At 35.3% G+C, this 19266-nt stretch overlaps 3 protein-coding genes across 3 annotated transcripts; 1 reads left to right on the top strand and 2 right to left on the bottom strand.

Annotated features, from left to right (window-relative positions):
* Positions 1-714: 714 nt before the first annotated feature.
* LOC115440216 lies at positions 715-5534 on the top strand. The gene is made up of 6 exons (XM_037437148.1): positions 715-2638; positions 3255-3406; positions 3955-4518; positions 4604-4716; positions 4813-4956; positions 5040-5534. Exons 1-6 carry the CDS (start codon positions 2461-2463, stop codon positions 5182-5184), a joined length of 1296 nt encoding a protein of 431 aa, XP_037293045.1. The 5' UTR covers positions 715-2460; the 3' UTR covers positions 5185-5534.
* A 9-nt stretch (positions 5535-5543) lies between these two features.
* LOC115440215 lies at positions 5544-8196 on the bottom strand. The gene is made up of 2 exons (XM_030164425.2): positions 6531-8196; positions 5544-6229 (listed from the first exon to the last, which is right to left on the bottom strand). Exons 1-2 carry the CDS (start codon positions 7757-7759, stop codon positions 5992-5994), a joined length of 1467 nt encoding a protein of 488 aa, XP_030020285.2. The 5' UTR covers positions 7760-8196; the 3' UTR covers positions 5544-5991.
* Positions 8197-8963: 767 nt separating this feature from the next.
* Positions 8964-19105, bottom strand: LOC115440214 (pre-mRNA-processing factor 6). Its single transcript, XM_030164423.2, has 17 exons — positions 18899-19105; positions 18764-18823; positions 18464-18587; positions 17724-17854; positions 17202-17461; positions 16778-17038; positions 16282-16475; positions 15619-15889; positions 15326-15462; positions 14957-15034; positions 14644-14860; positions 14007-14170; positions 11213-11389; positions 10803-10936; positions 10279-10429; positions 9949-10059; positions 8964-9644 (listed from the first exon to the last, which is right to left on the bottom strand). The coding sequence occupies exons 1-17, from the start codon at positions 18991-18993 to the stop codon at positions 9420-9422; spliced, it is 2790 nt and encodes a 929-aa protein (XP_030020283.1). The 5' UTR covers positions 18994-19105; the 3' UTR covers positions 8964-9419.
* Between the last annotated feature and the right edge of the window lie 161 nt (positions 19106-19266).

The raw sequence follows: 19266 nt of genomic DNA on the forward strand, positions 1-19266 counted from the left end.
CGATTGGCAGCACCAGTCATATTTTTTTCATTGGCGAAGGAATTATACCATTTTGCCTTGCCCTGCTATGTTCTCGTATCACTACCAGTATAGAGAAATCGGTTGCCATAAAAAAAATCATTATATATTTAAACAGTATAGTATTATCATTAGTACTTACACTAATGATTTAAGATCATTAGTGTACAATTCTTTATAAAAATTGTGACTTACCGACGTACTATGAATGTAGAATAGCAATTTATTCGTGGAAATGATTCTTTCTACCTAATAATGAGATGAATCTACAAGCAGCTCATGACACAAATTATATAACTAATGTTCAACTGTTTTGGAACAATCACCGACCCCGAATTGCCTATCAAGCACACACCAAGGTCTCCTATTGATATCTGTCGAGTGTGTTTAACAGGACTTTATATTATGGGATAGTTTATGTTATAGATAGCTACGCTCAATAAATTATTATTATGTGCTACTAATATGTATACGGGTACGGTGAAGGAAAACATCGTGAGGAAACCTGCATACCTGCATAAATTCTCTATAGGAATTTTCGAGAGTGTGTGAAGTCTACCAATCCGCACTAGGCTAGCGTGGTGGACTAAGGCCTAAGCCCTCTCAGTAGTGGAGGAGGCCCCTGCCCAACAGTGGGACATACAGGGCTGATATTATTATATTATTAATATACGGGTACATATTTGTCTAGTGTATATATCTCCTCGACTTGACGGATAGATATTTATTAGGCTTAGAGTCAGGATCCATACTGAGCGCTTTCCGGTCAGTGAGAGGCCGCCTGGAATTGTGTTCGGTAAATGGCAATAGACTTGCCCTTTGACACATGGGCGACAATATAGCCAGCCGTAGTGGTTATATTCTCTCTGTAGCCACGTAGTGGTAATATTCTCTTTGTAGCCAGCGTAGTTGCCGTATAATTTAGGTAGACGTTCTACCACTGAACGGAAAAACATGCGCGACGTTATATTACGACGCAAGGCAATCATATCTAAGCTACAACCAGTATTTTTTTGAGTAGAGTGTTTTAAAGTTGGCTTTAATAATAAAATTCACTTAAACTAAGTATTTACTTTATAAAAATACAGTCTATTGAAATAAAAACAATCCTAGAGCACCAAGACCTAGATTAAACGAAGCAGAAAAATCTGGCGATTGCAAACATTTATATAACTGATTTTGGGGTATATTTGTCGCTTAGATATAATTGCCTTTCAAGCGTCGGTTTAATTGCCTAACGAACACGCCTTTCACGCAAGTTCAGTGACTGCCAAGTAGCACCGTATTTACATAAGTTTAGACTTTCATAAATTTACTTCTAGTAAAATACAAGCGTTCGCTATCGGTAAGCAGGGCATATGAGAATATACCTAATATAATTAGGGTACTCAGCAAGCTATCTACCTACTCGAAATTTATAATATAATGTGTAGAAAAAACATCAGGTGTTTGCAATATGTTATCTTTACTAAGATTGTTGAAATTTTTTTACAATGTGGATATTTTTTCGTTAATTTCATAATGATAATGCCACTAGATTTATGGACTCCGTGGTTCTCCTCCTAAAGTACACATCATTTTGATTATATAGACTATTAATTAAGGAATATTTAAGTGGTTTAAAATTCTCAAAAACATCTAAAATTTGTTTTAAAAAAATATATTTGTAAATCTTTGCATATTCCCGCTTGTAACTTGCGCGCCGCGCCGTTAAGTATGTATAAACCGAATTGCTCAAGCCGTTAGCTTGGGGAGACGCCTCAGTTATGACTAACAGGGGTCATGTACTTACTGTCTTACATTTTTCCTGTTGCCGCCCTTCTCTTGGATATTTTGAAAGCATAAACGAGTGTCCAATAAAGAATTTACAAATACAAACTTCACAAAAATATGAGTATATTCAAGTTACTCTATTAGTATGAGCATGTAACGTATCTTATATCTACTAATAGGTATAATAGTCTAAGGTTTAGGCTCTAGTTGGAAACAAAGATTGGTTCTTTAATCCAGTTAGACAATATGGTGTTAATCTGTATTAGTTGTATAAAGTTCATTAAGTATTAATATTAAACAATTAACGGATATTAAAATTCAAAGTTTTATAGATCTCAGTTTTCAAAAATATTCGATTTACCTATGAAAAACAAAAGAAAGGGAACAAAAGCTTATTGTTTTACTAACTTTTATGACTCAACGAAGATAGATCTATTAACAAAAGAATATAATTCTCCGCTTAGAAACCTACTAGGAAGTGGTGCAAAAAAAAGGTTTTTGTCGGTCCCGATGCCATTGGCGAAAATTCTTATTGTTCGGGGACTAAGGGCGGGGGACCGTAATAACTGTTGTAAGGGTGCAATGAAACTTTTACCTGAGCCATGGAGCAATACCAGACCCTTTAGTTACGCAGTGAATTAGTAACGTTTGTGGGTTCTAGTCGCATCTATGATGTCCGGTAAGAAGAGTGAGAACTGGCTCCTGGTAGAGTGGAGTGAAGGCGGTAGAGACGTGGTGTATGTGAAGTCGGTGCTGAGTCCTCTCAACAAGGAGTTGAAGGCTGGTGATGTTCTAACAGCTAATAGGAAAGGCGAGGCGCATGCCGGTACACTTATTGCGCGCGCACGTGAGTACCTTTATTATTTATAAGATAGATGTTAAATTTGTCTAGTGTGTGGGAATTTTAAATTCACAGTGTTCCCGAGCTTTGAACATAGTTTAACTAATAAATGATTTAACTACAAATAATCTCACTGGTTTTTATTAAGAGCTTCTAGAAAGTTACTCATCGTATATCCACACTTGCATTTTATTTAAAAATTGGTTAATAATTCTTATTCGTCAGATTGATTTATGAAGTCCGGTTCCTAAAATAAAAACGGTTCAATAGAAACTCGATGTCGCCCCAACAGTGGATAGATGGTTATTGTTATTAAATCGATGTAAATAATATATAGATACCACTTTATATGTATACACGCAACTTATATTTTTGAGGTATTATTTTATTTATCGCATAGATTTTAGGAGAAATAATGTTTATGGTCATTTTCCTTACTCATTGGGCCTATCGGGAATCTATGTAGGAAACCAAATAAACTTTATAAAGTCAATTGGGTTTAAGATGAAATTTTAAAATATTAAGTAATGTGAATTTCCAATTACGCATCCCAATCAAGTATCTAAATAATGCAACGAAAACTTAAACTATTAATATTAAACCCGCTTAACGGTATTTTTAGGGGAACGTCATATGCTGGATTCTATGATAAAGAGCGAGGAGCCAGCTGGCCCAAGTTTGAAGAAAGGTGAAGAGTCGGAAGACTTTTCAGCAAGCGCATCGTCCTGGGAACCGAGCGACGAGGACGGCGCAATGTCTGCTGATTCAGATGCCGTATGAATGATATTAATCTTTTAATTACCCTGTCTTATCCTTTCACTCATTTTTATATAATGTGCATGCTGTGACGACTCGTAATTGCAACAACATTTAGCTTTTTTTTTGAAACTTTGTATTAATCAGGTATCGATGTATGTTTTGTGAGTTGTTCCTTTTAATAAATAAATTGTTATTCCATAAAACATTTATGAATTTTTCCAATACAAAACAAAAATTATGTGTAAAATCCTATAAAAGGGATCAATGCAATTGGTAAATTATAATAAATACAGAGCTTTATGTTTGTCATGTAAATAATTGTCTAAAAAATTCTAACGATAGTACTTGTAGAGATTATTTATCACATCACTTTTAAATAATTTCCTGTTGTTCATAAAAAATAATGACTTTATATTTTGTTTAAGAAACCTCTTAAGTTAAATTGGACCTCAAATACAGATTTGTATCATCATTTTTTGTTTATCCGTCAAGGTTAACTGTAAAGATTAAGGATATCATATTGTCCACATATAAACGTTGTAAATATTTTTAATAATTTGCAGGTAGAGACAAAGAAAATCAAATTAGATAAGTGCAAACGACAGTATTCCAACAGGAGATCAAGCAAAAAAATTCTGACTCCATCAAACAAAGTAAACGCTATCATACCTAAATCTATGCAACAGTCCAATTCAATCAATCGAAAGCGAAGTTACAAGGATATTGGAAAAGGTACACCAGTGAACAAATCACTAGCTGATTCTACAAAAAAACACAATAGCTCAAAAACAGAAACGAGTCAGAAAAAAATAACAATTGACGTCCGTGAGCTCATAAGTATTAGAAACAGTTTTAAAGCCCTTTTTAAAACAATAGACGATCTGAAGCGAGCTGTTGTACCCAATTTTATACCCGACGAGGAAAAGATAACATTAGATGATATTATACCAGTTGTGAAAGCGACTGACGCTTTAGAGGAAACTGTCGAAGAATATAAAGAATTAGAAAATAATGACAGTGAAGAATTCGATAGATCAGATGACAACGTGCTGATAACAAACAAATACGATAACCAACGCGTTATGCAAGCCAAACCAACGGAAACGAAAAATGGAGACAAAGATTGGGTACCTACTGTTTTTAAATTTGTACGGTATATATGGAAGTATTCAAGTCAATTGTTTGAATGTTATGTTCATTTTTATTTTTTAGGTACCTATTGGTAGTGGTAAAACATTAATACACGCAGACCAATTTAAAAAAGTAAATTGGCGATCTTACACAATAGCTACAAGGACATTATTACTGGCCGTTTTTCCAAGAAGGTAAATTTAATCCTCTTACTATTTAAGTATCCATTAAACCGTTACCACCACATATAGCACATACTAAACTTATTTAACATTTATGTTTTATTCCAGAATATTAGCGACACACTCGTTAACTGGCAAAAGATCGCCAGCTTTTCAAGATAAGCCAGCTAAGATGTGCTTGGATCCGAAAATAATATCCGACGTTATAATGGAAATTATGGACAGATTTGATGTAAAAGAAAATCTAGTTAGGTTAGTAGAAGAGAATATATTATATAATATTATGCCATATTCAAATCATGGAATATTTTAAATAAAATTAAATTTATTTACAGAAGTATAATAACCACGAAATGCGCAGATGAGTGCAAAATGTGGAAGGCACGAATAAACAAGAAAAAATCTAGGTCTCTGAAGGATCGGGAAAATGTGCCACCAGAAACAAATGGGAAATACAAGGCGGAAGAAGTCCATTCTTAATAACCATTATAAAATTTTAATCATTATCATTAATTAAAATGTTATTTTTGTACTGTTTTTAAACGACACCACCATTGATATTTATTTTGATTTTAAAAGTACAATAATTGTTCTCGAACTAATTTCCAAGTTATTATCTCTGTAATTTAAATTAAAATACTTGAATTAATAGATTTTAAAGCCCGGCACGGATTAAGGTAATTAAATTCCAAGAACTTATTTGTTTGTTATGTGCGCGGAGCCATAAACAATAACTTAATAGATTTTTGAGGTGTCTTAGAATATTTATTGTATTTGTGACTTAGATATTAAATGTTATAACAGGCTGTGAGTAAACTGAACCAATGAAATGCGAGTAGTAATAAATTTGTAAAATATTTATTTTCTTGTTATTCATAACGTATAATTTCGATACACAATACAACTTAATATAAAGACTAGATTCATTTCAATGAAAGCGATTATCAACGGCTAATTGAAATTATTTTTAACCTAAATTATAGACATTTAAAACATAACAAAATCAAAACATAATAAGGTAAAAAAAATACTGTGCTCAAATGCTTTACGTTTTGGCTTAAACGTAATTTACAATCTTTTCCCACCTTTTAGTGTGGCAGTAGATACCTCACAGCGGTTATTTATGCCTCACATGAATACAGAAATCAGTACAAAACACAAATGTTGGCAATATAAAGTTATAAGTATACCTTTCTGAAATCCATTTAAACCAATAATTTGCATCAGTGACTTCAAACTTTGCGAGAATGCGGCCGTTATCCGCCATATTGAGTTGAGTTCGAAACACTAATTCCCCTGTTGGAATATACCAAGAGGCGATAACACCAAATCTGTATTAGTACTTGCTATGATAGCTCTCATTAACATCATATCATCTGGGGTAAACCGCCACCCGCTTAACTGCCCAAGACTTTGTAATTTTGGCAAAGACTCCATTAGTAACTCTACGGTGTCCCGTGTAAGCCGAGGTGCGTTCGGAAACCATATGGCTTCTAAATGTTCGAATTTGTACCGGCGAAGCATTCTGAAATAGCCAAAGAATATAATTAGAATATAAATCTGGATTATACTTTACTGGATGACTTATTGGTTATATCTGAGAAATCAAAAAATAATTTTATCAACGTAGCAATATTTAATTAATGATTTCCACGATAACCAATAGTCCAAAGGTTAATTCTAAATGAGGATATTAATGGCCTTTTACCTTAATACTTAAATTATAATTCGTTCGTTCACTAATAATGCCTTTTATTATATTTTTTTTAAATCTAACTTCTCATAATAGATTTTCTAAAAAAATAATGCTGTTATCTATAACTTACCGTGACATATCATTATCATCCAACTTGATTTCATCACCAATGATTAGTTTTTTGAGTTTTGGACTGCCGGTCATCAAATATTTGAGACAGGACGTGGACAAATTGCCCTGGATGATTTCTATATGTTCCAATTTATTGAAAGGTATTTCTTCCTCGTGCGTTGCAGTTTGTATTGAATAGAATTCTATGCTTTCTAAGTTCCTGCACGTTTCTGCTATCCTCGTAAAATTAAATGAACCGGAAGATCCTGACAACATAAGGCTGACTATTTTGTATCCAATTTTGTCGAGCAACTGATGCAGTTCATGACATTGGAATTTATTCAGCTTAATTTTGTTTATGCAATTTAAGTCTTTGATTTGCTGTAAGACTCCTTGCTCTGGATCTTCAAGATAGATCGTCTCGAGCATGGGACACAGGGCGAGTATAGCCTTCATAGTTCTCACGTTTGTGTGGGCGTCGTGTAAATATTGCAACTTTGTTTTAAAACCTGGCGGACAATCCGTGTTGTACAAATGATTAATCGCTTTACCAACAAACGAGTAACTGCCAAGGTTTGTGAGGTTTGGCAATTTCCGTATGAATAATGCGACGTCGGTGTGATCAATATTCTCCTCCCCGTACATGCCTACATTAACTACAGTTAAACTTTGAGCCAACTGCGGATTACCAGAAAGCATTGCGTCGATACCAATCTCGGTGATATCAGTCTCACCTGACACATCGAGGAGTTTCAATACTTTATTATACTGTCCAATGTACTTGAGCACTTCGTCATTAGCAATGTAAGGTATATTCAGAGTGGTTAAATTCGTTAGGTTTTTAATAAGTTGATACATGAGAGGCAGATGTTCGTCCTTGACCCAAACTCCTTTTAAATTTAAAGCTGTCAGGTGTCGGCCTTGCTCGACTATTACTTCGACAACTTTCCTGTAATACGGTACGGGGAACATTCCAGTTACCAAACTCTTCACGTTTTCTTTGAGCAATAATTTCATCGTGTAATATCGGATGGAGGGGTCCAGATACTCTGATTGGAGTATTAAGTTGATCAGGTCCTGGAATATGTCGGTGGTTGCGCCGATGTTTTCGTAGTAAGACGAGACCATCGCGAACGCGAGCTCAGCGTCCTCATCCGATGTGACTCTGGATAACGCATAGATCAATTGTCTCGCGACTAACGACAGGGTCATCTCTTGCAGCGGCGGCACAGGACATCTCGGAGACATGTTTATTTACACAATATTATTAACATTCACTAAAACTTTCACTTTTTAACTACTTGTTACTTGAGCATCTCAGAATCCGGCGACTTTCGGATATGTAAAGGGAAAGAAATGAAAAATCCGCGCAAGTATTCGTCTCACGCATGCGCGCGCGCAGCTGGCGCGCTGCCAGCTCACGTTTATAATTCAATCTCTCACAACTAGCGTTTTATTTTTGGAAATTTTATAAATGGTGTTTATGGGTGATATATGCAATTGTTATTATAAACTGGGTACGCGCATTACATCGAAAGTTTCGCTCAAGGCACGTGCCACATTATGTGACTAAATTATATCATAATGCATTGTTTAAACGCCACATATATATAGCGTAAAAGCTCGATATAACTCCGTGGAATGTTGTTCGCCAGTTCGGTTACACGACACCGTACTAGAGATGTAAATACTCTACCTGACAGAATGGTGTATTGATTAAACATATAAAAATAGCACACATTTTATAAATAAATAGTATTTTGCAGTTCAGAAATATTTTTATTCCTCTACATATTTACCTAATTTCAGTTATTATTTAACATTTACTTTTAAACTCGATGTAGGATATTTTTTCTATCCATAACTTATACAGATATAATGCTATGGGAATAGGAAGGTACCTTTATTACCACTATATATGTGTAAAATAAACATTGTTAGAGCAAAATAGTATAAAGTTACACACCATAAATCCTAATAATACATGTAAGTCTAAAAATAATGAAAAAAAAAATATATATAAAGTATTTATCTTCCATAGAGATACTGAAAGAAACAATGTTGAACTGTACAACATTACTGTGGCTGTTACAACAAACGATAAAGTTATGTGTTGTTTAGTGGAAAGACCAAATATAAGGATATCTTATTTTGTGGAATCCAAAACGTCGCTAGTTCACTTTTTATATTACACGTAATTCGATTGTGCACAAAATATAACATAGAACCTTGTAATATTAAGTCAGCAAATTTAATTTTATTTAACTCCAAACTGAAGATCTTAGGAAATCGATTGTAGGCGATGATGTAGTGTTACATATTATATTCTATAAAACGTAGATTTAACTATGGAGGTAGGAAATTAGTAATAATTCCATGGATATAATTTAGTTAAAATTAGTGTTGCCACTTTTCGGAATTGTCAAAATATTAAAATAAATGCTACCTTTCATTACTTTTCTAATACACTTTAATTGCACAACACTTATACAATATACATAATATTAGGGGAAATCAGTTTTTTTGCCATAACAGCTACTTTGATGGTGGAAAACTGTCACTACGCACTTTGACTTGAAAATCCACGGCCATCCCACTTATAGCGACATCTGGCGAGCGTATCTTTTACTACAGTAATCACTTTCACTTATGTCGACACTCATATAACCTTAACTACTAGATGTAGATGTACTCGATGCTCCCCCTTTTACGTCTGTTCAGTCCTAGATTTATACTTTCCTTAAGTATAGGCGACTCAGTTTGTGCCGCTTCGCACATGCGCACCCGCATCCAATCAAAAGAAAGGTAAAAAGGTCCCGGGTTGCGATAGTGCCACTCCTACTTTGTAATATTTCGCCACTAGGCCGTGGCCTATGCGGCATTTTGACAAATCAGCTAGAGCGTTCGCTTATGTAGGCACCGGCAGATCCTTAGCAACGAGGAGTAGTATCTGCTCCGTGCTGAAGCACCAGTTGTGTATGTCCTTGGAGACGCGGCACCAGCGCTCGCCGTGGTGCGGCTCGGCGGTCTTGCAGCGCGCCTTCACCTCCTCTTGTTGCTGCTCGTTCCCGTGCAGTAACTCGAACTTGTAGAAGTAAGCCCACGCGTCGCCTAGGTCCGGGTCGATTTTTACCTGAATGAAATAATTTATTTTTATACTCGAATAATTAAATTAAATCTTATTATTTATAACTATTGGCCTACGTAAATTTGTGTCAAGGATTTGATGATAGGATTGTGTTCTAATAATGGATAATCATCTCTTGTCAGTTTGGACACCTCTGTATTCGACATTTAGTATAATTTTTCCGCTTTACATAGTATACACCCCTTTTTATAATTTATTATAACGACATTGGATCTTTTTGGAATTACTTGGAATTAAAATAACAGAGACAATTTTTATTTCGGAAAAGTTAAGTATAAATGAAACTTACCGTCCTATTGAACCAATCTCTGCATTTGTTAAGTTTCCTTTCAGTCCAGAAGAGTTGCGATACCGCGAGTAGAACATGCGCGTCGTGTTCGCATTTTTTCAACGCGTCCACCTGTAACAAAGTCAATTGAAATAAAACGAATTCACTTGTTCTTGACATATCACTTTTATACGTAATGTGTCTGAGAAGAACTTAATGTAAACAAACATCTACCCTTTTATAATTATTAGGAATTACAATTGACCAAAAAAAAATGCTAATAATTATTTGAAATGGTTTTTTTTCTACATTTGATTTTCTCCCCCCTAAATATGAAACATTATGACTCACGCTCTTAGTCTTCCTCTGCGGTCTGGACTCCATGAATATGGCCTCGGCCCACAGGCGGCCCGCGCTGGGACACTCCTGCAGCGCCTTCGCCATCACCGCGTTGGCGATCTCCGCGCTGCCGTTCCTACGCTCAAGGCGGACGCTCTCTAACCTAGTAACAGAAAGAGGAGCTGGAGTACTCAAATAGGTGAATTATAAATGCAGTATTAAAAAAAAATCAATATGTAAGTCTATTTGCCCATTTTTAAAATAAATCTGGGAATCATGTAATAGAGAAATTGTTTATTTTGTAGTCCCCAACTTGGTGATATTTAAAAAAAAAACAGGCTTTAAAGATGTATAGTACGATTTTTCTATGACCTGAAGCCATCAATATTTAGTCGACATCTGATAGTTCCCAGAAAGAACTTTGTGCCACTTGTTTCTAACTTCAAAGCGCTCGTGTTAAATGAACACGCAGATAAACTGTAAAGAATATTACGTACAGCAAAGTACTTAAGAAGCAATTGCTTATGCTAACTTACCACAACTCTGCTTCTTTGGGATTCCGAAGCCTCGCTTTTTCCAGCACTGATCTTGCTTTAGTCACGTGTTTTAACTTTTCTTCTAGCCTTGACAACAAAATCCACATGGGTATGCTTGTTGCACATTTTTTCAACTGAAACGTGGACAATCATTTATAAAAATGCAAAGGAATTAAACCTAATTTTAATTAATACTAGCAAAAAAAATAAAACAACGTCTTCTAATGGCATATCCTTTGGACTGCCATAGCCTCGGTATGTTCGTTGACAATACAATGCCCAAAACACAATATTTTACAATCGTAACAAATAAACTTTTCCTGTAGTATTTAACTGACTACCTATATAATCTATATGTTAAAAACTAGCTATAAACTAGAGATCTGATTATTATTTTTCATTTTACTTACCCCTTGCGAGTACGTGCTATGCGCATCTTCGTCTTTACCCATTTGCTCTTCTATTTGTCCTTTCATCATGTGCAGTTTAGCATAGTCTGGAAACACTTTGATCGCGTCTTCCAGTAATTTTAATCCCGCCTCCAAATTATTTAATGCCCATTCCAATTTGGCAGATTTTATCATTACCTAAAAATACAAATTTATATTTACACACACTCAATAAGGTTTTATTAATAATAATAATATAATGGGGGCGCGATATCAATGGTCTAGACACAAATTGTTACATCGAAAAGTCACATAAGTAAAAATCATTTTAGTTTTCAGTTTTTAAAGTAGTCATAAATGTAGTTTATATTAGGGTTGGCAAATGTCAGTTTACCGTATTAGTCCGGTCAAGTATTTGGAGGGACTTTTCGTAACATTTAGGTAAAACATAGACTTTTGGGATTTTTTTGGAGAGATGGCAACCCTACTCATTATTGTAGGTATAAGTCAGTTTTAATATTGGCCCAATTAATGATACACCCAACTACAATGTATGTAAATGAATAGTTAAAAATAAACTCGGCCACATAATTAATGGCAATGTTGGGACAAAAGTGGCGTAGATCCAAGTCATTAACAATATTTAGCAAAAGGAGACGGGTGAAACTTCATAGAACCTTGGGCTTGGTGTTAGAGAGATGATTTAAGCATTATTTTATAGGAATAATAGAACCATTTCTAAATTAGAAAAAAAAAATTATCTCTTCAATGGGAGTAAAGAAATAATCGCTATAGAAAATAGCGTAAAAAAACTCTTTTCTGTGAATATCTTTGTGTTTACCCGATAGCACAAGATGTTCACAGCACCTAATTATTGTCCATTGGATTGCCGTGTCGACTAAAAGACTTAGATAATAACCAGAATTGAAATTATCGTATGGGATCGACGAGGACCGATATAAAGGTACTTATCGCAAGATGAAACTAAGTGTAGGTTGCATATCTTCTTTTATCTACTCCTTCATGGGATCAGGCATGAGTTTATACTGTTTTTATATTATTGAAAGAACTATTTCGTTTTCAATTTGACGAATCCCTTTAGTGTTACAACGCCATGTAGCTATGCCACAATTAACACAATGGTGTTGATGGTTCATCGTTACTTTTCAAAATCCGGTAGAACAAGCAAAATCAGGCGAGCAAGCAAGAAATCAAAGTCGGTTGTTGAATAAGCGTGGGTAGTTCATTAAAGCAGCAATCGTCAAAATATTCTCGAAAAGCCGTAGTCGTTAAAATAAAAATATCAAACCAAAAACATTCATTTGCGCAGAAGTACAGAAAGAAAATAACAATAATAATAATATACATTAATAATAGACAGCCTGATATTCCCGATACCGGAAGTCAGTTACTTATCTATACTATTATATAAAGCTGAAGAGTTTGTTTGTTTGTTTGTTTGTTTGTTTGAACGCGCTAATCTCAGGAACTACCGGTCCAAACTGAAAAATTCTTTTTGCGTTGGATAGCCCTATGTTCGTGGAGTGCTATAGGCTATATATCATCACGCTATACCCAATGGGAGCGGAGCAGTAATAGCTAATCTCAGGAACTACCGGTTCAAATTGAAAAATTCTTTTTGTGTTAGATAGCCCTTTGGTCGTGGAGTGCTATAGGCTATATATCATCACGCTATACCAAATGGGAGCGGAGCAGTAATAGCTAATCTCAGGAACTACCGGTTCAAATTGAAAAATTATTTTTGTGTTGGATAGCCCTTTGGTCGTGGAGTGCTATAGGCTATATATCATCACGCTATACCCAATGGGAGCGGAGCAGTAATAGCTAATTTCAGGAACTACCGGTTCAAATTGAAAAATTCTTTTTGTGTTGGATAGCCCTTTGGTCGTGGAGTGCTATAGGCTATATATCATCACGCTATACCAAATGGGAGCGGAGCAGTAATAGCTAATCTCAGGAACTACCGGTTCAAATTGAAAAATTCTTTTTGTGTTGGATAGCCCTTTGGTCGTGGAGTGCTATTTGCTATATATCATCACGCTATACCTAATAGGAGCGGAGCAGTAATAGCTAATCTCAGGAACTACCGATTCGAACTGAAAAAATCTTTTTGTGTTGAATAGCCCTTTGTTTGTAGAGTGCTCTAAGTTATATATCATCACGCTATGACCAATAGGAGCGGAGCAGAAATGAAACATGTTGCAAAAACGGGGACAATTTATTAGTTTGGAGAGCTTCCGTTGCGTGCGCTGCGCAAACGGTTAGAGTTATGCAACAATGATGTATGACGGGATTGTTCCTCTTAAAAAGTTCTAAAAAATATATTATAAAACAAAGACCTCCACTGCATCTGTCTGCCTGAACGTGTTAAACTCAAAAACTACCCAACGTATTAAGATGAAATTTGGTATGGAGACAGTTTGAGACCCTGGGAAGAACATAGGCTCCCGGGAAACTACTACTTTTATAACGGAAAACTTTAGCCTGAAAAACTTTATAACGCGGGCGGAGCCGCGGGCAAAAGCTAGTGCATAATAAAAAATATTTTATTTTCCCATTGTAATACAATCTAATATTTTCTAATGGCTGATATATAAATAGAAGAAGAATATTGATAAATGTTTCATAAGTGTACAGTCAAGCCCAATTTCGCCCGTCTCTTTTATAATCAGATGTCTATAAGGCATATTATTATTACATTTTGGGATTATTGCCGTATTTGATGTAAGTCATAATTAATTTAATAATGTTTCGTCTTTTATAACAAGAATAATGACGAGGTATATAAACTTACCCTAGGCGTAGGAGCAGAAGCGCGAGCTTTAGCCAACAACCTTCTCGCTCTATCGTACTCTTTGTTCTCACTCTCGAGTTTGACGGCGGCCAACCAAATCTCCTCCGAGTTGGGGTTGGCTTGGAAGGCGAGTGATAAGATACCTCTGGCCGCTGGGACATCACCTGGAATGAAATAAAAATAAAGTGGGGACATCTAAGAAACAAATATTAATTATAATTATCGTATTTGGATATATACATATATATTATTAGTGTCGTATATAAAACTAGTATATCGTGTAAATGCGCTGAAATTTCTTATTGTCAGTGAGCTCAGTGTATGTTATGTGACTATAATGTAAGGTGGTATAGTTACAGTATATAGCCAGGGTAAGTATTTATTATTCGAACAATACATATTATAGTAAATTTTATACCTATATATAAAGCAGATATCTTATTCTCGATCTATATTATTCTTAACATTTGAAATCAATTCACTTTAAACATAATGTACCTACATTACATACATGAATCACCAGGCGCGTGTAAAGTATAAAAATCATGCATAATGAAAAAACGAGTTACAAGCGTGGATTAATTAATAAATACAGACATTTATGGTAATCATAATAAATAGAAAAAAACAACCTTACCTGCCAGCCATTTAGACTTAGCACCCATGAGCCAAAGGACCTCGGATTTGGGACAATGCGCTACAGCTCTTTGCAATAAACCCTCTAGACTGGCTCGCGTGCCGTGCTGTTTCTCCAAGTACGCCGCCCGCAGCCATATTGACTTCTTCGACGGAAATATTGACAGCGCGTAACCGTATACTGCGCGAGCGCACTCGAACGCACCATCGTTCGCACACTGCAAATAAAGAAAGGATAAAAATTTATAATAAAATATTGATATATAAAATAGGATTAATCAAGGAATAAAAAAATATAGCAAAAATTCACTTACAGCTTCAGCATCTTCCATCCACGTGTGTTTCTGATCTTCCGGTTCGATACTGTGACCTATCACTGCACGAATAATGGCCTGCAATTGAATAAACCAAATTTAAATAAGATACACGAACAGGTGTATTTTTGTATATTAGATTTTGAACACTATAATAATACCATGCGGAAAAAAGTCCTTTCTGCTGAATTATTTAAATACAGCTTATCAAACAGCAATCGATTTGTTATTAGACACGATTCTTCCCTGACTAGATTTGAAATAGACTTAATTTACTTTAATTCTAAATTTTGGTCCACATCCATTTTTGATATTTTGACAAAACTAGTTTTCCAGTCTATCATGTTTTTCATAAACTATCTCATTTACCTGACATGTATGCACCGCTCCAGATTTCTCAGCTTCCACGGCCTCCTTGAACCAGTGTTCGCGGTTAATTTCCACTCCATTAGCACTGAGCGATGTAATCGCTCGGTCTATAATCTTTTCAACCATGTGTGTATTACCTGATGAAGACAAAAACCGATTAGGAAATATAAATACAAGTAGGTAAATTATCAGATAAGTAAATCATTCTGGACACTCCTACTGCCAGATTACAGTTGTATTGTTGATACTAATAGGTCGTCTCTACATTTTATCGCTTTTAATAGTTGTCTTACCATGTGCCTCTTCAAGCTTAGCAGCAGTCACCCAAATCTGTCTATCAGTGGGAATATTTTCACGGGCCTTGTTGAGTACTTTTCTGGCATTCTCATAAGTTTCCAGCCGAGCCAACGCCAACCAAAGCTCCACACTCGTTGGACAACACTCTACAGCTCGGGACAATAAAATCCGAGCGTCTTCAGGGTTCTCGAGTTCCACCGCTGCCTTCCACAGACGTACCGAGTTGGGAATGTGTTCTAACGCCTTGCGGTAGACGCGACGTTTTGCCTATAATAACATGTAAGATTATTGTGACTGAGAAATAAGGTATGTGTTAGACGTCAAAAACCGCATAGTCCGGTCTCGTTCGAACCTCTCGCATCATTTTGCTACAATGCGTGTCTGAGATTCTGCTGACCACGCGTGTGAAGTATGCTCAGCATGTAATTTTATAAAGAACTAGCTATTGCCCGCGGCTCCGTCCGCCTGTTAAAGTTATCCCGGGCTAAAGTTTTCCGTTATAAAAGCAAAACATATCACCTCCTCGCTAGCAAGCTATTAAGTGCAAAGAAATTTTATATTGCGTAAATAACAAATATGTATTTATTTCCCGCGTTTTCCCTAATCCTACCATCATCCAGATCTTGCCCATTTATAATGATTTGATGATGTGATCCCACCTTGGCCTCCTGCTCGAGGTCGGCGGCCTTGGCCCATATGCGCACGCTGTGCGGCAGGTTGCGCGCGGCGTGCGCGATGACGGCGCGCGCCGTGTCGCGCGGCTGCAGGCGCGCCGCCTCCAGCCACAGCTCCTCGCTGCTCGGGTTCACCTCGCAACCCTTCATTATCAGATTACGAGCTGACTGCACTTTACCTGTGAATACAGAACATATTTGGGGTTATTTGTAAACAAAAACAAATACTTAATTACAGAAACCTATGAGTTAATTGATCACCTAAAAAACAAAAGTAAACGCGAATAGAACTTTATTTTTGAATTAGCTTATATCATCCCATAAAAAAATATTACCCATTAAAATAATATAACCAATTTTATCATGGTATGAGAAGCATTACTGTATGAATCTAGGGTGATAAGAATTTTAATATAAACTAAATCAAAAGTTTAAGCATTTCAATATTTGATTAAAAATGTATGCTTATTTAATAACCTACCAGTAACCTCTTCCAGGCGGGCACTAGCAATCCAAGCTGGTGGATGGTTTGGATTAGTCTCACGCACAGATTTCAACAGCAACCTGGCTTTCTTTATATCATTGATATCACCGCCATATGTAGGTATCATAGATTGCAAGTCTGTCAAATATCCTTTGGGATCTACAACTGTCTGTCCTGTCACAGAATCTGACACTTGAGAAAGTTTTACTGTCATCAGTGTGTTTCTCGCTTGACCAATCTTCCTCAAATCCAAATCACCTGTAAAACATAAAAAAAATATATATAAGTATGAGAAACAAAGTATCTAACATCTTGATTACATATTGAAACATAATTTTGTTAAAAGTTTTATAAAAAAAGAACTTTTTAGGCTTTGCCATGATAACAGTATAAAAAAACTCAACATAAAAAACTGCTATACCTGAAGGTGTCAACATGCCCGGCGTCATGACTCCAGGCATCATAGAAGCCAAACCAGAGCCTGGGTCAATGGAAGTTGAGGACTCCCCACCCAAATTTCTTGACAACACACTATCTGGTAATGGTGTGAACTTCTCTGCGCGTGGATTACGCTGTTTCCTGTTACGCGCATCACCCACTTCTGGGATTGATGCCCATTCATCTTCAGACACCATTTTTAACTCACGTTTGAGGTCAGAGAATTGTTGTTGAATTTTGGGCCTAGAAAAATAATAAGTACGAAGGGTCATAAAGGTTGAGACATTTCATGATTTTTGTGCTGCTATCCATCTATATATTATTGAAGAGTAAATAAATTAATTATAAAATATTGTTCAGTAAAATAATGCATTTGTTTGAAAATTACTCAATGAAATATCTGTGATCAATAGCTAATATCAGCATTGGGTGAAGAATAGTAATTTATAGAAAAGATTATATAAATAAAAATGAATAACATAGACGAAAACAAATTGTTAATTACCTTTCCTGACGGTATCTTTCCAAGTCTTCCTTTAGTCTCTTTTCTCTATATTCCTTTCTCTTTTCATCCATTCTCTTGTCGATAGATTCATAAATAGCATCAGCTTCCGCATCATCTTTGTCATAAGGATCCTAAAAATTTAAAGCTTTAATATAATTATAAGCAATGTAGTAATGCACAACGACCCAACCTACTACAGGCTAAGTGCAGAAAAAGGAGCCCCTCAACAAGCCATGTAGTAATATTATTGTGGATTCCAATAAACTCATAAAATGTACATGATTTGATATTTTAACAATGGTATATTATTACATTAGCAATATATACATAAAAATAAATATGTATCCCTTTAGACTTCAAAATAGATAGACAAATTGTAATGAAATTTTTAGGTAATCTTCAAATTCATCCAAATACTCAAAGTCATAATATCAACCTACATTTTACAATTATTCATTTCAATTTTAAAACAGCTATAAAATTCAAAAAATAGTTTTTATATCCATATGGCTGTAGATATTAGTGCGAACATTTCAAAGTTAGGGCGAGTTGCAAGATAAATAAATAAACTACTTTCATCTAATTATGATAGAAAGAAATTTGTTTTTAATTGTTGTTTAAAAAATAATCTGACCATATACTTAATCATAAAGTAATTTTAAGTCTGACATTAGTGTTTTGATATAGTAGTGAATTAGATCTTATTATACTTGGTCACACTGCAGTGTGCTAGTACATACCTTTGAAAACAAAGAGCCACTGTATCCTGAAAATTCATCATAATTGGAATCATTCAAGTCCTCATCATCATCCTCTTCCTCAGTTTTTTTACGTTTAGCCGCAGGTGGTGCATGGCGATCGTCACTGGAATAATAGCAACATTTAAAATATAAATGATACTTTATGAGGGTTATTTTACTGAAGAAAATTGCAGATTCTTTTATGTATTGCTTCTAGCAGTTGTCATATTTTGGTAAGGCAAAATATAGGTCTCTTGTTATAGAAAAGCAGTAAGTAAAACAACTTTTGCATATACTTACGAAACATCATTCGCATCTCTCGCAGGTCCGATATCAGATCGTGTGGTAAAGCCGGTAGCACTGAAATTAGATAATATATATAAATATATGTAATCACACAATGAAAATATAAATAATAGTGTTATAAAAACGCACCCTCGACCGACACCTGCGACGTAACCTAGAGGTGCTGGAATACCAAGAAAATGTTTCTTGTTTTTGTTAACAAATGCTTGAGGCGGCACAGACATTGTTTTTAGTAATAAATTGTTAATATATTTATGGGAATTGGTAAATAATTCTTGAAAATAAACACTTCTCACAAAAAATATATAGTTTGACAAGCGATTGACAATCCTTGACAAGTTGACAGTAAATGACATGTATACTTTTTCTTATGGCAAACCTCAGATAAAGAAAGTATTTATTCATTGTGGGAAACAAGTAAATGATAAAAGATAGAATTCTAGGATTTCCAGTTAGTGTGTATAGTATAATAGAATTTTAAAAGATACCTATTTTAC

Source organism: Manduca sexta, chromosome 10 (genome assembly GCF_014839805.1).
Source record: "Manduca sexta isolate Smith_Timp_Sample1 chromosome 10, JHU_Msex_v1.0, whole genome shotgun sequence".
Lineage (NCBI taxonomy): Eukaryota > Metazoa > Arthropoda > Insecta > Lepidoptera > Sphingidae > Manduca > Manduca sexta.